We start from the raw sequence: 17,023 nt of genomic DNA on the forward strand, positions 1-17,023 counted from the left end.
CAAGAAGTGTGATCGTGTATCGGGTTCAGCAGTCTTTTTTCTGCCAGCGCATTGTTTAGTTTCTGCTCCAGAGTGGTCTGGTGTTTGTGTGTTGGTGCTTCTGCTTCCGCGCCTTGTTTGGATTGTGGGCTGCCGAGGAGCTCCCACGGAACAAAAAAGAACTACCAGACAAGCAGGTGCCGTGCTGCTGCATACCTGCGTAGTCGCCAAATGGATTGTAAACGGAAGGACCTGAGCAGTGAGGATGAGTGCAGTCAAAACCTAAACTGATATTTCTTCCATTTCCATTGACTTTTCACTTCTGCTATGCCCCGAGTGCGAGAAATTGACGCGGCATCGGTTCGCGTTATAATAGTAATAATATTTTTTTTCTTTTTGGGGGCATCAAAAACTGCCCTCGCGTTATATTCGTGGTCGCGTTATATTCGTGCAAATACGGTACGCAAGCTTAGAATAGACCATGGGCAAGGGGGGCGCTTTCCCCCCCCAGTTCTCAGAGTGGGGGGGGCAGCGCATGTGTTCTGCCCCCCCCCCCCCTGAAACAGCCGCCACTGGGCAGGGCAAACACTGGCCGGCGACTCCCAAGGGATACAAAGGGCACCGCTCCCCGGCCCTGGGGGGGGGGCCTGGTTTACCCACCCACTCAGAAACGAGTTAGTACGCCACTAAAATAGACCATTTGCGAAAATCTCAAAAGGTCATGCGCAAAGCGTGCAATGAATTATGGGAATGTCCTGTAGGCTCTGACATCATCTACAACACAATGTCCATAAGAGAGGAGGTAATGCAGTTGCCTGCCTGCCCTCACCCTCTCGCCTGCATTGCCTCCGTCGCCTCCAAGGTCGCCTTTACCGTCTGCTAGAGCCGGTTGTATACAACCTGTTCCCAGCCTTGGTTTTGGAGCCGTGGAGTGCCCTGCAAGCTATGCATGAGGTCTGTTAAACGCATCGTAGAAGTTCTTCTGGCACCTCTTGAAACTGGTGGCCGTACCTTGTGTTGCCTACAAGGACCACAGATTGGCTAATGAACCTGTCCAGAAAGCATCTCAGATGTCACGTGAATTAGGTTCTCATCATACCCGTTACCTCCAAGCACCACTTTCGACTCTCGGTGATTGAAAGACGCTTTATTTTCATTTTTGGTTTGTTCGAAGCGTGGTTGTGGACCTGGCATTCATACATGTAACTGAAAAAAAAAAAAAAAAAATGTCCGCTAGTTCGAAGTTTAAGTTTTGGATTCGGTTAATTCTAAAAATATTTTATGTGTGCTCTACAAGTTTAGTAACTCTGGTAGCATGAAAAAGCCTCAATATTATGCTGACTAAGCTTAAATTGCAACCATCCACACTTATCTCTCTCATCTAGTGTGTATGCGGTTGGGAAAAAAGAGAACGAGCGCGGCATGCAACTAAGCCGGAAAGCGGCTAGACCAGGCCAAAACAAGTATGGCCACAGATGCACGTCATGGTGCTGTTTCTGCGGGAGTGTAGTAGAATGGCTGGGCAGCGTGTCATGCACCGGTGGAGCACGGCCCATTTCAGCGACAACCGTGGTGGCTGGTGCAAGGGGATGCTGCGTGTCGCTGGAGTGCTGCTGGAGTTGGGAGCAGACGACAAAGCAGCTTGTGCGGATGCTTAGCATGCTGGTCACATCGCTGGATTTGTTTAGCTAGGTGCTGCTGGTGGTTCCTTTTTTCATCTTTTACGCGCCATACTTTTTGTAAAATGCTTCGTTCGGGGAAGTACCTTCGTGAGGCATGCCACAGTATGTGAACCATAACTCGAGTGGCAAAGATTTGTTATTCCAGTGTGCGTGGCCAGACGGTACCCTCATTGAAATCACTACTGCATTTGCGAAATCTCAACCTTATTTTTAAGCGAAAAGTTAACTTCAGTTTGCCTTTTTCTGGCGTGAATAAACGGCGGAGCATTTATAAATGCAGAATGTTAGTGTATCACGTTGCTGTTGCCACCGTATTAATTGTGATATAAACAAATTCTAAACTGGCGTAATGCCATACTATTCTGAGCATGTTTGTATGAAGCTCGTAGTTTTTTTAACTAAGCGAGCAACAAAGGCGTACTACGTATTTATTTATTTGGAGAATGCCTCTTGGAGAGCGCAGAGAAAAAGTTGGCCAAAGCCATCTTACTAGAAGTGGGCGAATATTAGAATACAAATTCTAATATTGGTATTCATTAACTATGTCTTCGGCATTTTCGAATATTCGAAACAGACGGAATATTTGAGAACACACTTGAAAACACTAGTTCTGCTTTGGTTTCAATGAACAAAGCTAATCAAAACTGCTACCGCACCGCCTATTGGGCGGTTGTGCCCAGTCCGTCCAGTCAGCGATACGGTACTGGTATTAGGTGGCTTTAGCGCTCCTTCATTCATTCATTCATTCATTCATTTCCATATTTGTTCTCAAAATACACAACAACTGTTTGGACCCATAGCCGTTGAGGCTAGTCCGGGGTCCAAGCATAATATAGGTTTAAAAAGGTGGCACAACACAATAGACTCATGCAATGCACAAAGCAACAAAATAAATCACGTTCTAGAAAGTAATTAGCGTAACTGCATTTCATAATCGTGAAAGAATCTTTTTAAGAAAGGCAGAAAGTTATTTTCCAACTTTATATTAATAGGTATTTCATTCCAAACTAGAGCACCATAAAATTCAATCAGCCCTTGTCCATATGCGTTATGGCAGGGCGGTAAATTCAACCTATAATTCGCTGCCTATTTCTTTCTGACTAGTATTTATCTCGTGATTCAAGTTATTTTACTACTATACCATCGCGCGTCGGGTGTTGCGCTACTTTGTCCACCCGTATGATGGCGTATGAGAACCACTGCGGTAAGCTGTCTGCGAAACAGAGAAACAAAGGGGGACGGCGCTAAAATGAAAAGAGGGAGGAGCGACATTTAGAAATACTTTGCAAGGGGGGCAGCATAAATAGTGCGCGCACATCATGCGACCCAACGCTCCAAGTACCGACAGGTACAACACTGTCGGCCGTCCAAAGCCAGCTTTGATGAAAGAGTATCAAGGGGTTCCTGCCGCTATAACAGGAAACGGTCCACCTACGCTGACGGGCTTTGAACACTGTACCCAAGCCCCTGGCAGAAAAGAGGATGCGAGCTCTAAATACTTTCTCTGGCGTTAAAATATGTGAAAATAAAGTTGCGAATAAATGCTTTGGCCCTTGACTATTCCATATTCGATTCTACATTCGAGGCTAAGCATTGTATAAACGCTTGTAAGGTCCACACTTGTTTTTCAGATTTTAGGGCTAATTTTTCATGCGCGGCCAACGGATGAAAACAAAAGTTTTGGATGCGCCTAAAAAAATTGACGTACTTGCGATCGCAAGCCACGGTCTCAAGCACCTTTATTTCGGTCTCGATCATTGTAACCTGCAATGTCCTTGGTGCTCGAGTCTTATTGGCGTCAGCAGTGGCCAGAGGTGCTCTTTTGAGCCATCCAGTAAGCGCCTTTTCTAAGCTGGTAATTTCTTTCGTCCCGATGTCCATTTCGACGCTGACATCAGGCAGGTGCAGTGTACCAGTAAGCCCGCCTTGGACCGCACGCTTCGTCCAGCAGCTTACGCAGATCCCGTCGACACCGTATCCGCGGCCCGTTGCACATCTGCCGCACTTTAAGGCATGAGTGACAGTTTGAAAGCACCTGGCCACAGCTCCCAGGTTGTGGGGTTTGCATAAGCCAACTTAGCAGAACGAAACACTCACAAAGCCTGGTGGCGACGTTCGGAAACCTGTGCATCCGATTTCTCGGCAGCCATTATCACATGGGTGGAAGGCGGCAAGCATAAAAAAGCATGGAAAGGTTAGATTCCCAAAGCTTTTATCTCGTAATCGTTCTTTTCTGCGCTTCCAAACACCGAAAACATCACAAACAGAAGCACATGCGTGGCGGGATAAAGATGGCGGAGTGGAGATGCGGAGCACATGCCACACTGCAGAAGCGGTGGGTGCAACACAAATAATATTTTTAATCTTTTGGTCTAAATTGGGGGGTTCATTTTCTATATTCATATCCGAGAAATGTAATATTTGCACACCCTTACATCTGACGAGGCATAAATTGCGTTCTTAACCCTTTCCTGACCACGGGAAAGTAGCAATTTTCAAAGGATCCATGCAAATGCTTTCATTTTTCTAATTATCTTGCGTATGGAGCAATATGATACATCAAAATGTGGCCAATTCGTTGTTCTTTTAAAAGAAACGGAGGTTAATATAATGTGGAAAAAATTTTTAGAATTTTATTTAATGCAATGTATGTGCGGAAGGCGTATAAATGCCGAAACTTCTACAGCTGTGTCAAAGCAAACGACATATAAGAAAAATTCAGATTATAGAAATTGTGCCTCACACCCACGGCTATTACTTCTGACAGTTAGTGTGCTCTAACAAAAGTTGTCTATTTTTCATTTGTTGGAGAGTTAGCCTCCGTAACACGTGTGCTTTTCAACGAAGGAATGCTTATAGTTGTGAAACGCAGGTAGTACACGTCACATCCCCAGCAGAATGCTTTATGTTCTACATTGATTTTGTCATGGCCTTGATTGCAGTTCCCTCACATTTCGAATTTTGTGTGCCTCGTTGGGGACATTAAACATGCACGCCGGCTCAAGACAGCCTCGGAAATTATAGCGATGCTTACCAGCAACCATCTGTTAAGCAACAAAGAAACGAGTGCTAAAATATAGTTTCCATGCCCCTTTAGACGAGCTCTTTGCCTCGTGTCGATCGCAATTGTACGAGGACTGGGGAATGGATTGCTGCGCTTTTTCTTGGAATCAGAGGCATGGTTTCAATCTGGAAGGTCGTTTTCCTCGTCACCCTCCACAACCACCCAGGCATGCTTTTCCCTCCTATTCTTTGGCATCGTCGTTACTCCGCGAGTAGGGTTCATCGTAGCCTGATTACTCCAAAGACACCGATCCGGGTCGCTCAACATAGTTATGGATTGCACATACCCTTGGCTTTGTAGCGAATGCTGCAGCAAGTTTGGAACACGTCTCTGACTAGTGTGTTTAGTGTCCGCCTTGGCATTAAAAGTGGTCCCTAAATGTCAACAAAGAATGTCGGCACCAGTGAAGAAAGTTCTTCACTGGTGCTGAAGTTAGGCATGCTTTAGCTTGTTCGACAGTGGTGCTGCTATGGAGGATGTGGCAGAAAGAGAGCGACCTTTGCTTGCTCTGTTCGTGGCAACGATTGGTGAGCCCGTTCCTTGCACGGAGGCCCTTTCACGACCTTTGGACGTGGCTGTATTTGTATGCGTGACTGAAAGGATTAGTTTACTAGGCATTGAAAAGCTGGAAACTCAGAAAATAGTTAAAAGTTTTTGTGCATGGTGTATAACGGCGTAACTAAAATAAATCACTCTCTTTACATTAGTCCAGTGTTGCGAGCAAACAGTCGTTCTAACAACGGACAAGCGATGAGGGGGTTTAGCGCCAGCGCAGAAACCATGTACACGATTGCTGAGCATGTCTTTCTTGCAACGAAGAACGCCTATGTGTGGAGCACGTTTACCGTGGCGCTACCGAAGGAACAGAGATGGACGTAAATCAGATCGTCCTCAAAGGCAAGTGCTTATGAAGAAACAAGTGTGGTTTGAGTTTCATTTTGGTAACTTAAATGGGCTTAATTTCGACTATCTTGCAGTTCCTATGCATTTAAATGATCTCCGAATGGCAGGAATTGCATTTCGAAGTGTAACTCTGTGCAGCTCTGCTTTAGCCAGGCTTTATGAAGCCATAGATTGTTTCACTTTATGCGCGGGCAAAGCTGGAGTTACAAGCCCAGGCATCATGCCCTGGACGATGCTTGCTCTGCACAAGCACGCATACAGTAATCCCTCTTTGTAACAAACTCAGCAGGACAGCAAAAAAATTTGATATAGTCAATAGAGCCTAAAAAACGGTGCCAGGAGCCTTGAAGGTGGATGCAAACACTTCAGAACACTCTGACCGTATATCTAAAGGAGCTGTGCAACGATTTTAATGTTGAAAGAATTGGCATCTTCTACTTTTGACATTGTTCACCTTGTCACAAATGGCAGAAAACACACCTCCTTTCATCGAAATGTTGCGATTCCGCCGCGTAATAGCGAGGCAAAAATTTGAATATTCCCCGACCTGCAGCCGCGAGCGGCGACCATGAGAAACATGTGGCGTGACGTCAATGGGGAATCTTGTAGAAAGATAGCAAGTTGTGCAAATACCTACTTGATAAAAGGTAACTTTCTTATAAACCTTGTCGTTCCAACATAAATATAAATGCATCAAAAACCTGGTATCATCAACAAAACTGTTATTATACGGAGTTTTAGTGGCGCCATCTATTTTACGTCCACAAAACCGTCAGCTCTCTCTGCTAGCGCGAACAGCCGCCAGAAGCCAAAGGGGGAGGGGGACAGGGCGGGACGGGTATGGCCGGACCCGGATGAGACTTTCCTTCTTTCACCATACAGTTCGCGCTGCGCCCGCCAGCATGTGGTCACGCGGTCGCGAGCGGATGAGTTCTCGCTGCTCACTGATGGCTCTAGATAGAGAGCCTCACCGAAGCCCCGCGCCTACCCCATTGACGCCACTGCGCACGTGATCCGGACGACAATGTACAAATTGAGAGGTGGCAAAAACCTGGATCTTTTTCATTTTTTTTTAAATAAAAAGTAGGGTATCCAGACAAAATCTGTTTTCTGTAGTTAACTTCAGAAGTGTCAGGCATCAACTTCCACAATTATTTAAGCGAAGCCCTGAAATTGTTGCACAGCTCCTTTAATCGAACAAACCTTGGTTATGAGCATTTCGCAGCAGCTTCAAGGAGTAAAAAAAATAATTAAGTGGAGTTTGCCAATAATTTCATCTGGGCATCATTTTTTGTTGAACTGCTCCAGGCATTGCAAAAACATAGTCACCGTTGCTGCACTTCACTTTCTTTCGAAGCAGCCGTGGGATGTTTCGCATCTCTGCAGTCGTCAGCATTTAATGAGGTACCTCTCCGACATTGTTTCGTGTTTACCCCATGCCGCACACAAGGTCTACGATCGCAGCGTCTGTGATAGGAGCAACAAGGGGAAGGTCCGCATCAACAGGCGCAAACGAATGAAAGTTATCCTCGGTGGCTTTGCCAACATGTTTTCACACACTCCTGTAGAGATCGTTGCAGCTCTGGGAATCGTGGGCCGCCTTGGCGAGCATGCTCGCGAGAGAAAATTCGACATGCGCGAAGCAGCTGGTGATCTTTCATCTCAGTGATGTGATTGCTGCATCAATGGTGCCAAACTGTGCCGAGGGGTTAACCCTGCTACATCCTACGACATTTTACCAAAATAAGGGTAATCTGCACCAAGCCTGCACCAAAAAAACTGTTTCGGTCGCCTTTCGAAATTGAAGCTAAACTAAGTATCGTAATTGAGCATGCGTGTGTCATGTGGCGCAAGCGGCTGCCCGACACAAAGTACTCTGCATCAATTGTCCATCCGGTCCTGCATGGTTTTCCTGCCGTCTTGCGTTTCACGCTCTCGTTGTCTCTTAAATCTCGTCTCGCGTCTTTCTTTTTTTTTTTTTTTACGATAGACGTGGGTGTGTGCAGACGCTCCGACGCTAGCTTGCCGGGTACAAGCCATGCCGTCATGCTGTGAAACGAAAGCATGTTTTTGTGCGGCGGGTGTTACTTTGTGAGCTGAAGCGTTCGCTCCTGAAAGCAACGGCCGTGGGAAAACTATATTTGGTCCCTGCCTTCTAGTCACCGTGGGCGCGCGACATCGGGTGTTGCCGTCCCCTCGTTGCTGCAGATATGGCGCTTTCTAAAATGAAACTAAGTACCGCCGCATGTTCATCAACATTCCTGTTCTTGTTTAAAGCATATGTTACTATAAAAGTCTCTCTTTAACTCACACTCCTGTGTCGAAGTATTGATTACCTAGGTTTCTCTCGGTGGGCTTTCTTTGGAGATTGACCCTAGTATGTGAAAAAGCTGCCGCGAAAGAATGTTGAAGAGAAGTGAGCTAAGGCCTTGTGTTTAGCTTGTACCTTGTTTTGCCGGCCTGGCAAGCACGTGCCGTTGGACTGTTTTTTGTTGTGTGCTTGAAGTTACATTTTGCATACAATTTTGAAAATCAGTCGGCAACAGAGCGGAGTGGCATGGTTTTGGTTTCGATCAAACAGCCGTTGTCTCTGCTCGCGCGGCAAAGCACGCGCAACTGCAAGCCTGCCGAAGTTGCCTTCACATTCATGCGAACATGATTGCCCGACAGAGGCACCAGCCGGGACGCTTGCAATCCATTGTTTTACGTTTGCTTACTTTTGACAAAAATCTGGCACTTCGGGAACCAGTAAAACGGTGGCAAGCGATTTTTCGGAATTGCTCGGCAACGCCTACAGCACTGTACACTTGTGGGATGTCTCCGCACTAAAAACACAAGCAGTGTGTTCTGTCACAAGACGTCACATCAGAACACAACACAACACAAAGCGCCCTTCGTTTGTGCAGCACTGAAAACAAGTTTTTTTGTTTTTTTCTAAGAATATTTGGTAACCACTTTTGTTGTTCCTAAACACTGTCTTGGCTGCCCCAAAAGCCGCTTTTGCTGCCCCAAAACTCTGTTTTGGTTGCTCCAAAGGCCACATTTCCTGCTCCAAAATGCTGCTTTGGCTGCTCGAAAAGGTGCTCTGAAGTGGCTTAGGCCAATCACATCACTGGAATAGTCTTCTGCCAGGCAGAAGACTGGTTCCCAGTTCCCTCCTCTCCCCACAGCAGTGGGTCTCTGAACTATTCTTTGCAGAAAGGAGGAGGGTCCATCTCTTTCTTCTATGGAAAGGAGGAACTGAGTTTTCTTCTTTCTGGCTGCACATTGGTGTTTAAAGTGGAACGGAATACAGCGACATAGGGAGTCAATCTTTAAAATGTCCAGTACATTGTGTAGCTCTATTGAGAGCTTGAGTGAAAAAGTTGTCAAGAACAGCTTACAATATTTGAAAACTTGTTAGCTCTAGCTGGCCAGCAACTTTTTCTGACGTTTTGTGGTTATGTTTCTTACCTCGGAAAATATTCGGTCAGTCAGTGAACAACTAGTATGTTTGTGTCCCCTATGTGGCAACATAGTCCTAGGAGCATTCTTCTGAAGTTATTAAACAGTTGTTTTTTCCATGAATTCGCTGTAACATTTTGCCGTGAATGTGCGTGTGATGAAGAGCCGCACATTTTCAAGGTTTTTCAGTGATGCATCAAGCACATTGCAATCAAATTGCTCCTTATGCTACAACTTTTAAACAAAAAATAGGGACTCTAACAGAAAGTTCAATAAACAGTAACTTGATGTTTCGAGACCAGTTCGGTCCCTTGTTCATGGGCAAGTGAGGGAAAAATTTTGCGTCGCTTAAATGAACGCACGGACACATGGTGCTTTGCTGACGTCACGCAGTCCCAAAAAGTAGCTGCTGGGCAGAGTCCAGAGACGTCAGCAAAGACCCCATACATCCATGTGTGCATTTAAGCGATGCATGTTCTTTCCGTTACTGACCGCGATGTCTTTGATGTGACGGCATATCCCCGTGATACTTATACAAAAATGGCTAAAAAGTATCCGAGAATACATACAGAAATAAATTTGCTTCCCAAACCATGGTAGGTGCAGAGGGAGCAGTTTGTGGTAAATTGAAATAATACTGCTCGTGTTTTGAACTGTGTTATGTGAAGTCAGTGTTGGAAAGTGCTTTAACTACATCGTATCAAAGTACTACTTCAAGTAGGTTTAGAAAACTTGTACTTTACATAAAGTACATTCTCCAAGTATGTACTTGACCTAAAGTATTTTTTCTGGTGCTTTTCGAGAAAGGCATCAGACTCCCGTCTTCAAAGTATGTTTCCCAACTTTGATCTTGCTAAATTTGCATTTCAAAATTGTGCTTTGTCAACTCTGAAGTAGTATTGGTGGGGATATTGTACTCTCACCAGACACATGTCCAGACGACACATCACTTCGATGCATCATATCGTTCAAATGGCGTATTGTAAACGGCGCATTCGTCATGTGAAAACGCGCTATCATTTTTTGAGACGTCATCTGGTCATTTCTTCGAGTGAAGTACTGGCGGCTGCAAGACGGATACAAGTAAGTGCCTTATAAGTTGATTGTGTTAACTAGTTTGGCAGCGACTTCATCCACTTGACTTTACTTTGAAAGTACATTGTGTTTATAATACTTTAGTTCAAGTACATTGCACCCTGCATACTTACTACTTGAAGTACATATCCCCTCACTTACTTTGTACTTTACTTCAAGTACTTTTTAGATGTGCTTTACCCAACAAAGGGTAAAGTACACAAAAAGTACTTGAAGTAAAGTACAAAGGAAATTAGGGGTTATGTACTTCCAGTAAAGTAAAAAGTACACCGGGTGCTACCTGAAGTACAGGGAGTTCCCGAAAAAAAGAACTGTGTTTCTCGGCCTGGGTAAATCAACTATGCATTGCAGAAAGCAGAAAGAATGTGCTTCGTGAGAATGTGACGCTAGCAGTTGCGATAGGACAGGAAACTTTGAGAACATGACGTTACCTGGATCATAAGATAATTGAGGAAGAGGAAATTTCTTTGAGCCCACGTCCACCTAAGCCTAATATCGTCAAAATGCGAAATGATATTGTGAACGTTCGTGAGATTTATATTAGTAAAAGACACTTGTCAGGAAGAAAGAAAACTATTCTCTTTCTTGCTGGCAAGTGTTTTTCGCTAATATAAATCCCACAGGCATCATTCTTGTTTTAACGATATTAGACTTAGGTGGACATCGGCCCATAGAAAAATGGAGTTTTTCTGGGAAGAACCAGCAGAACATACAATTATACAAACATTCATACAAATGAGAGGAGATAGAAAAAGAGAAGATAATTGTATGGTCGGCTGGTTCTTCCCAATGTATAATCAACTAGCTCAGCTTCTTCTCAATTGTCTTTTGGTCCAGGTAATGTCCTGTTCTCAAACTTTCGTGTCCTATCCCGACGGGGCCCTATCGTTTCGTGGAATTACGTTTCGTGGACAACTTTTCATGAACACAGGTTTTGTCAACGCAAACGTCTCATTGACACTCGTTACGCGAATTGCACATTGTAGGGATATTTCGTCATGCGTGTATCACTGGGGTGCATGTTAACTCCGCTCCCCGCCTCCTTTCATGCTGCTTCGCAGCGACCACCTGCGACGGCTCATTACAAAAATGTTGGTCTACCTGGCCGACCCGTACATGCTGCTTTGCGGCGATAGTCTTATGAAGCTCATTACAGAAAAAAAAGCTAATCTGAGCTCTCAGTGAAACGATTTGTCGATGAAACATTGCATGTCGATAACACGATCTGTCGATGAAACATCATTCGATGAACTGATTGCCACTGTATCCCAACCACTAGTGTCAGTTTGCTGGAGTTTGAGCTTTCTGCAATGCGAGGTTTATCTATCCAGCCCGGAAAACACTGTTCTCTTTTCTCGGGAACTCCCTGTACTTTGTAAGGCTGCTTTTGAAGAGTGGTGGCGATATATTGGGCTTTCGTATCAGTATTCAGTAGTACCGAAACCCCTATTGCATCAGGACGGCAGCTCCCAAGGGAGTAAAGTGGCAGGTTTATGCTAGTATAAAATTTGGGACCTCTTGCACCCCAAGGGGGCTCAGTTTATCGTAGAAGCCCAACAGTTAATTTTCGACAACAAATGTGACGAGACACCTAAGCCCGCTAGAGTATCGCGATAGAAGCGATACACTGTAAATGTATTTTAGTACCGAGTTACAAGTACATTTTTTAAATGTATTTTGATACAGAAATACGGATACCGAAAGGTACCTTTAAGGTACTACTATCGTGATACTGCTCAGCCTTGATGCAAATGCTGCTAGAGCCTCCAAGTAGCCTTTGCTAGATCAAGTAAAGAAAATTTATGAGGCAGATTTGACAAGACATGTGTTTATTGGCCCGTTTGCTGCCGTCCAACAACCTGTGTGCAGCAATGGCAAAAGTGACGATGTAGACTGCACGACACTGTCGGGGCAAATGTGATGTTTGTGCATTTTAGCAGTTTGTTTAAACATTGACAAAGCCCAAATTTTGTTATGCAAGTTGCCCTTTAAATGAGCGCATTCCGCCACAATAGTAATTTTGATGATAGCTCTTTATTTGCGAGAAAAACTTAAGAACAACTGGAGATCTCTTGTTGGTGCTGTGTGGTGCTTTGCCCACACGCCTTTGAGTGAGAAAGCATGCGTGAATTAGGTCTCGGAAATTTGCAGCTGAAGGCAGGGTCACAAAATTTTGCAGACATTTAGTTTTGTCCTAGTGAAATTTCAAGGATGAAGTGTTTATGGAGCAGGGCAAGCTAAATATACAAACAGTGGAAAACACGTTATGTAAACCAGTAGAACCACTGCCAGAGGCAAAACTCTTTGCAAATATGGTTTCACACAAGTTTCTTCTGCTAGGATATAAAACTGATGCAGCTGGAATGCACGTCCAAAAGAAGTAGGCAGAATTTAAAACTCCACACGAGGAATTTATGACAGAAATGTTGATATTGAACAAAAAGTTAGGGCAGAAACGATGTGGCAAAGATTTAACATACCGTATTTTCCAGTGTGTAAGACACACTTTTTTTACCAAAATTTTCGGCTGTGCGTCTTATATACAAATTTTTACTTAAAGACTTGAGAAAAGTGGTGGGTGCGTCTTGTACGATGAGTCTCATACATAAGACACACTTTTTTTTCACAATTTTTGGCGGTGCGTCTTATACTCTAGTTTTTACTTAGAAACTTCCGAAAAGTGGGGGTTATATACAGGAAAATGCAGTAATTTAAGACAAACCCCCAAGACTGGGGAAAATACGAAGGACAACACAACACACAAAGTCTCAATATCGGTTTGAAGGAGGGCATATTTGATCCTTGTTTGGTAAATTCTCGTCTTGTTTTTTTAACGGCAAATGCAATTTTTTTTTTTTTTTCTGATTGTTTTGGTTGTTACAAATCAGTAAGTTGAAGGGCACGTTTCAGTGAGGCAATTTCATTCCTGAGCAGTACTACGGCACAAAAACACAAAATATAAACTGAAACATTTCGAAAAACAAACATCTGAAACCGCCCCAAAATAACAGGCTGCCCAGAACCCGTCTTCTTCCGAAGTTACAACGCCTCTTCGCTAGCTTATGTTCGACGTTCGTCGAGCACCAATCCGACCTCCAAGAAGCCAACTGGATGCTATTTACGTTAGAACCAGAGAACTTTGTCGCAAGCATGCACAATCGTCCGAAGTTCGGGATGGATTCTTTAATTTCTTCAAAGGGACGCGTTGACGGGCTTTGGCGGCGTTCACAGGTAGATGAAGTTGAATCTGCTCAGCGCCTGCGGCAGACTGGAGATGATGGGTCCGTACCCTTGAGCGTTGTCGTAGAGCTCGAAGAGCGGCGCGGCCACCAGCTTGTAGTTCTTGGGCACGGCGAAGAGGGCCTTCTCGGGGAGCTGGACCAGGTGCAGCATCTTGTGTTCCTTGGGCGCCGTGATGTGCGGCGGCACGTACGGGTACTGCGGGGGCTCGAAGTTTGGCCGCCACCAGTTGCCCACGGTGTCCTCGATGAGCCAGTCCTGCTTGACGCCGTCCTGCCTGCCGAGCACCTCGGTCATGAGCCGCTTGAGGCCCTCGGCCTCGTCCTCGCCCGGGTTCAGCTCGCCGCCGGGCAGCTTGAAGAAGGTGGTGCCCAGCTGGAGCAGGAGCACGTGTGGCAGGCCGTGCTCGTGCACGAGCAGCACGCCCTCGACGGATCGCCGCATGCCCATCTTCTCGAACTCCTCGCGCATCCGCTGGAAGCGGGCGGGCACCGAGCTGTCGCGCTCGTACTGCGCCTCCTTGGTGCCGAACGTGTAGTTGGTCAGCGGGTACAGGTTGACGGTGCGGTTGAGCGTGACGCTCAGCACGTTCGTCGAGGCCGAACCCATGTACTTGCCCGAGTACGGCCGCTGCGGAGCGCTTTTGGGCCAGCCGGCCGAGCCCGTGCGCGAGATACGAGTCGCCATTTTGGTCGTCGTCGCCGCAGTTTCCGGCTTCGGCTTCGCGCGGCTTGCGGCCTCGGTGGACAATGCAAGCTGCGACGCGGGCGACGCTGGCGCCGCTGCCGGCCGCTGCGGCTCGCTAGGCCTGGCGGGCGCTCGGCGCAAGGATGGCTCGGCGAGTTCGTCTGCTGCCCCGCTTGCTCCGGCATTGCGCAGTAGCGCCCCTGGTCGCTTTGTTTTAATATCGATTAATGCGTTAGCGATGTTGGTGGAAAATGAAGTAATAGTGTGTGAGTTGCATGGCTCACTTGACACTGCCTCGTTTTACTATTTTAGGGTACAGCGAGCCTTTATAGTATGGGTAAAAGCCTTTTCTCTGTTATCCGGTTTTCTTTATAAACAGAATAAAACATTATTATTATTTTTATTATTATTAATTACGATTCTAAAATATCGGCAAGCTCGTAAATACAGCTGCCCCAGCTTTGTAAGCGCCAATGCAAATAAATTTTTGTTTGAATGAGAAAGGCTGCAACGTAACTGTTATGCACTTTGTATGACTCCATAAATTGCATTTCACACTTTTGACGCGATGTATGCTGTTCCATGTTCTAGTCTAGTGCATATGTTCAGTTTAGTGAACTTTCAGTTAAGTGAACTATTTCTTTGGGTCCCTTGAAGCTCACTCAAGTGATTGAGTTGTAATCTGCCCATGTATGCCCATCTATGGCCTTCCAATTTGGCTGCCATCGCACCACGTGCGGAGCTGTAGAAGATTTTTATTTGTTCGACACCTGGGCCCGTTTGCTCGAAGCGCTAACTGCGGTTAAAGTTAGCCGCAGTACCTAGGAGAGGGATTTTGAAATCACGTGACTGGGCTCGGTAGGGATGCGGGGAAACAAATACTACACACGTGTATACTACTTTTATTTTGGCACATTAAATAATATGCGACTAGTAAAATCCCAATTTTTTCCATCTAAAAATTCATTCTATGATACCTATGTATTGGCCTCGAGATCGACCTAGAGGTGGCGCTACGGTCGCGCTATCATCATCATCAAAGCGGGGATAGGAGAACGGCCGCCCCATAGGCTCTCCACGTTTGCGCGCGAGACGGCGTAGATTCTTGCGTTTATTTTGTCGCATACTATCGGTGGGAAAACAATTCTATCGGAAAAGGATGCGGTACTGTTCGGTGCTTCAGTGAAGATCAAATCGTGTTGCCACCGTGCGGCCTAAATTTGTATAATCGCTTCTGTGTGTGCGTCGTCTGCTCTATGCAGACGTTGGAGAGCATGGATCACCACGACTGATGCCTGTCTCTGGCTGAACTGGAATATTTATGTTAAATATTTGTTTCTTTTAAAATGGATGTATCGGTTCATCAACGTGGGAATTAAAAAAAAAATAATAAATTCCAACCCAGATAACATAATACTGGTATTGTGGGCTGTGAACTCGCAGCCTCTGTGCTTTGTTTTTTTAACTTCTAGCTCTTGCAGTAATATAAATATTTAGAATGAAGATAAGTTGGCGCTGTATTGGAAATTACCATGCTATTAAGTTCCTCTGCCCTTTTACTGTGCCATAGTGCGGGCAAGTTTTTTGGAGTCTGAAAAATCGAATGCGTTGCGATGAGGAGAGAGTGTCTCTTTAAGATCTGCAAACTGCACAGTTGGCAGGACAACTGAAACAAGTGAAACAAACTGTTCTAATATATCTGCCGGGACTGTAATAAAAGAGTGTAACCGAGCAACGCAGCAATGTTCCTGTTATTAAATGCTTTTCTCGGTAGTGTGGGTTCACCCGCTTCAGTTTTCTTGGTGAGCGCCGCAGATGTCGAAAGGCTAATACTATGAATTACTGGCTAAATAATCTTGTATTCAAACACGGTAGACTTTGCAACCCAAACACACGACGCGCACCACAGCACAGACAGCATCAACCGCAGTGATACTCTTTTACTGATGAGGGCTAGCGACCTTCACGAGACTTTCCGATCACCCTCCGCCCTCACCTAACGTACATCGGGACTGGACAGTTCATCGATTAACTTTCAGATTATTCAAGTAATGCTTTAATTGCATTTTTTTCCAGTTAATTGGAGTCTTGTGCTGGAGAAAGTCAACAAGGAGTAAAAAATGTCTGCATTAATATTTTTGACGTCTCTATTTCTTTTGTGACACAGGCTTGCACGGTAAACCACTTCAGCGTGCTTGTCATTTCGCCGAGGGTGATTATATTGTTTAAATAATAACTTTAAAAAAATTCATTTTAAAAGGCTTCCCGTGTACATATTTATGTAGGACTCAACGTGAAGTTTGGAATGGGAATGCAGTATGCCATTTATGACATAGCAAAACCAGTAAAAAATGTGTAGTTTTAATGTCTTTCACGCAATATGACCGGCAAAAAATCAACATACGAATTTATTGATTGGTTAGTCTATTAAAGGATAGCGAACAGTCGGGTTACTTTTCTAATCAAACCACAGACCCACTCAACATTCAATGCTTTATGAAAGCCACGGTTTGTGCGAGATAACAAAAATATGTGGGACCGGCGATTGTATACAAACCAACACACAAAGATTATGGAAGCTTCCGACTTAGTAATAATCGCTTTGCTGAATTTCTACGCACGGGAAACGATACAACACAACCTTTAGTAAGAAGAAACGGCAACAAAAACATAAAGCATTTAATAAGGAATGTCAAGCTCAGCCGGAAACGGGCTTGCGTCGTCGAGATCCATGCTTCTGAGCGTGCGCCCGTAGCAGACGACGCACGGCGGCGTCCCCGCTTTCGCACGTTTCCAATTTCGGCCGTACGGTGGCGACACGGTTCGATCTCGAAGCGAATAGCAAATCACAATTTTGATTTTTGGATAGTTGTTGACTTTTAAAAGCACTGGGGGCCGCCGTAATGCCTTTCATTTTTTGTCTACCGTA

At 45.2% G+C, this 17,023-nt stretch overlaps 2 protein-coding genes across 3 annotated transcripts in view; one reads left to right on the forward strand and one right to left on the reverse strand.

The window, feature by feature from the left end:
• The window catches only part of LOC8039910 (dual specificity protein phosphatase 8), a 165,952-nt gene that overhangs the window by 115,016 nt on the left and 33,913 nt on the right, over positions 1-17,023 (forward strand). The window lies entirely within an intron of this gene.
• Positions 11,980-14,225, reverse strand: LOC8039912 (cleavage and polyadenylation specificity factor subunit 5). The gene has a single exon (XM_029970168.4). It carries the CDS (start codon positions 14,092-14,094, stop codon positions 13,393-13,395), a length of 702 nt encoding a protein of 233 aa, XP_029826028.1. The 5' UTR covers positions 14,095-14,225; the 3' UTR covers positions 11,980-13,392.

Source organism: Ixodes scapularis, unplaced genomic scaffold (assembly GCF_016920785.2).
Source record: "Ixodes scapularis isolate PalLabHiFi unplaced genomic scaffold, ASM1692078v2 PGA_scaffold4__175_contigs__length_147842914, whole genome shotgun sequence".
In the NCBI taxonomy this organism is placed as follows: Eukaryota; Metazoa; Arthropoda; class Arachnida; order Ixodida; family Ixodidae; genus Ixodes; species Ixodes scapularis.

What these genes read in the sequence shown, in the direction of transcription:
- LOC8039912 (XM_029970168.4), bottom strand. Translation starts at nt 14,094, where the DNA reads ATGGCGACTCGTATCTCGCGCACGGGCTCGGCCGGCTGGCCCAAAAGC.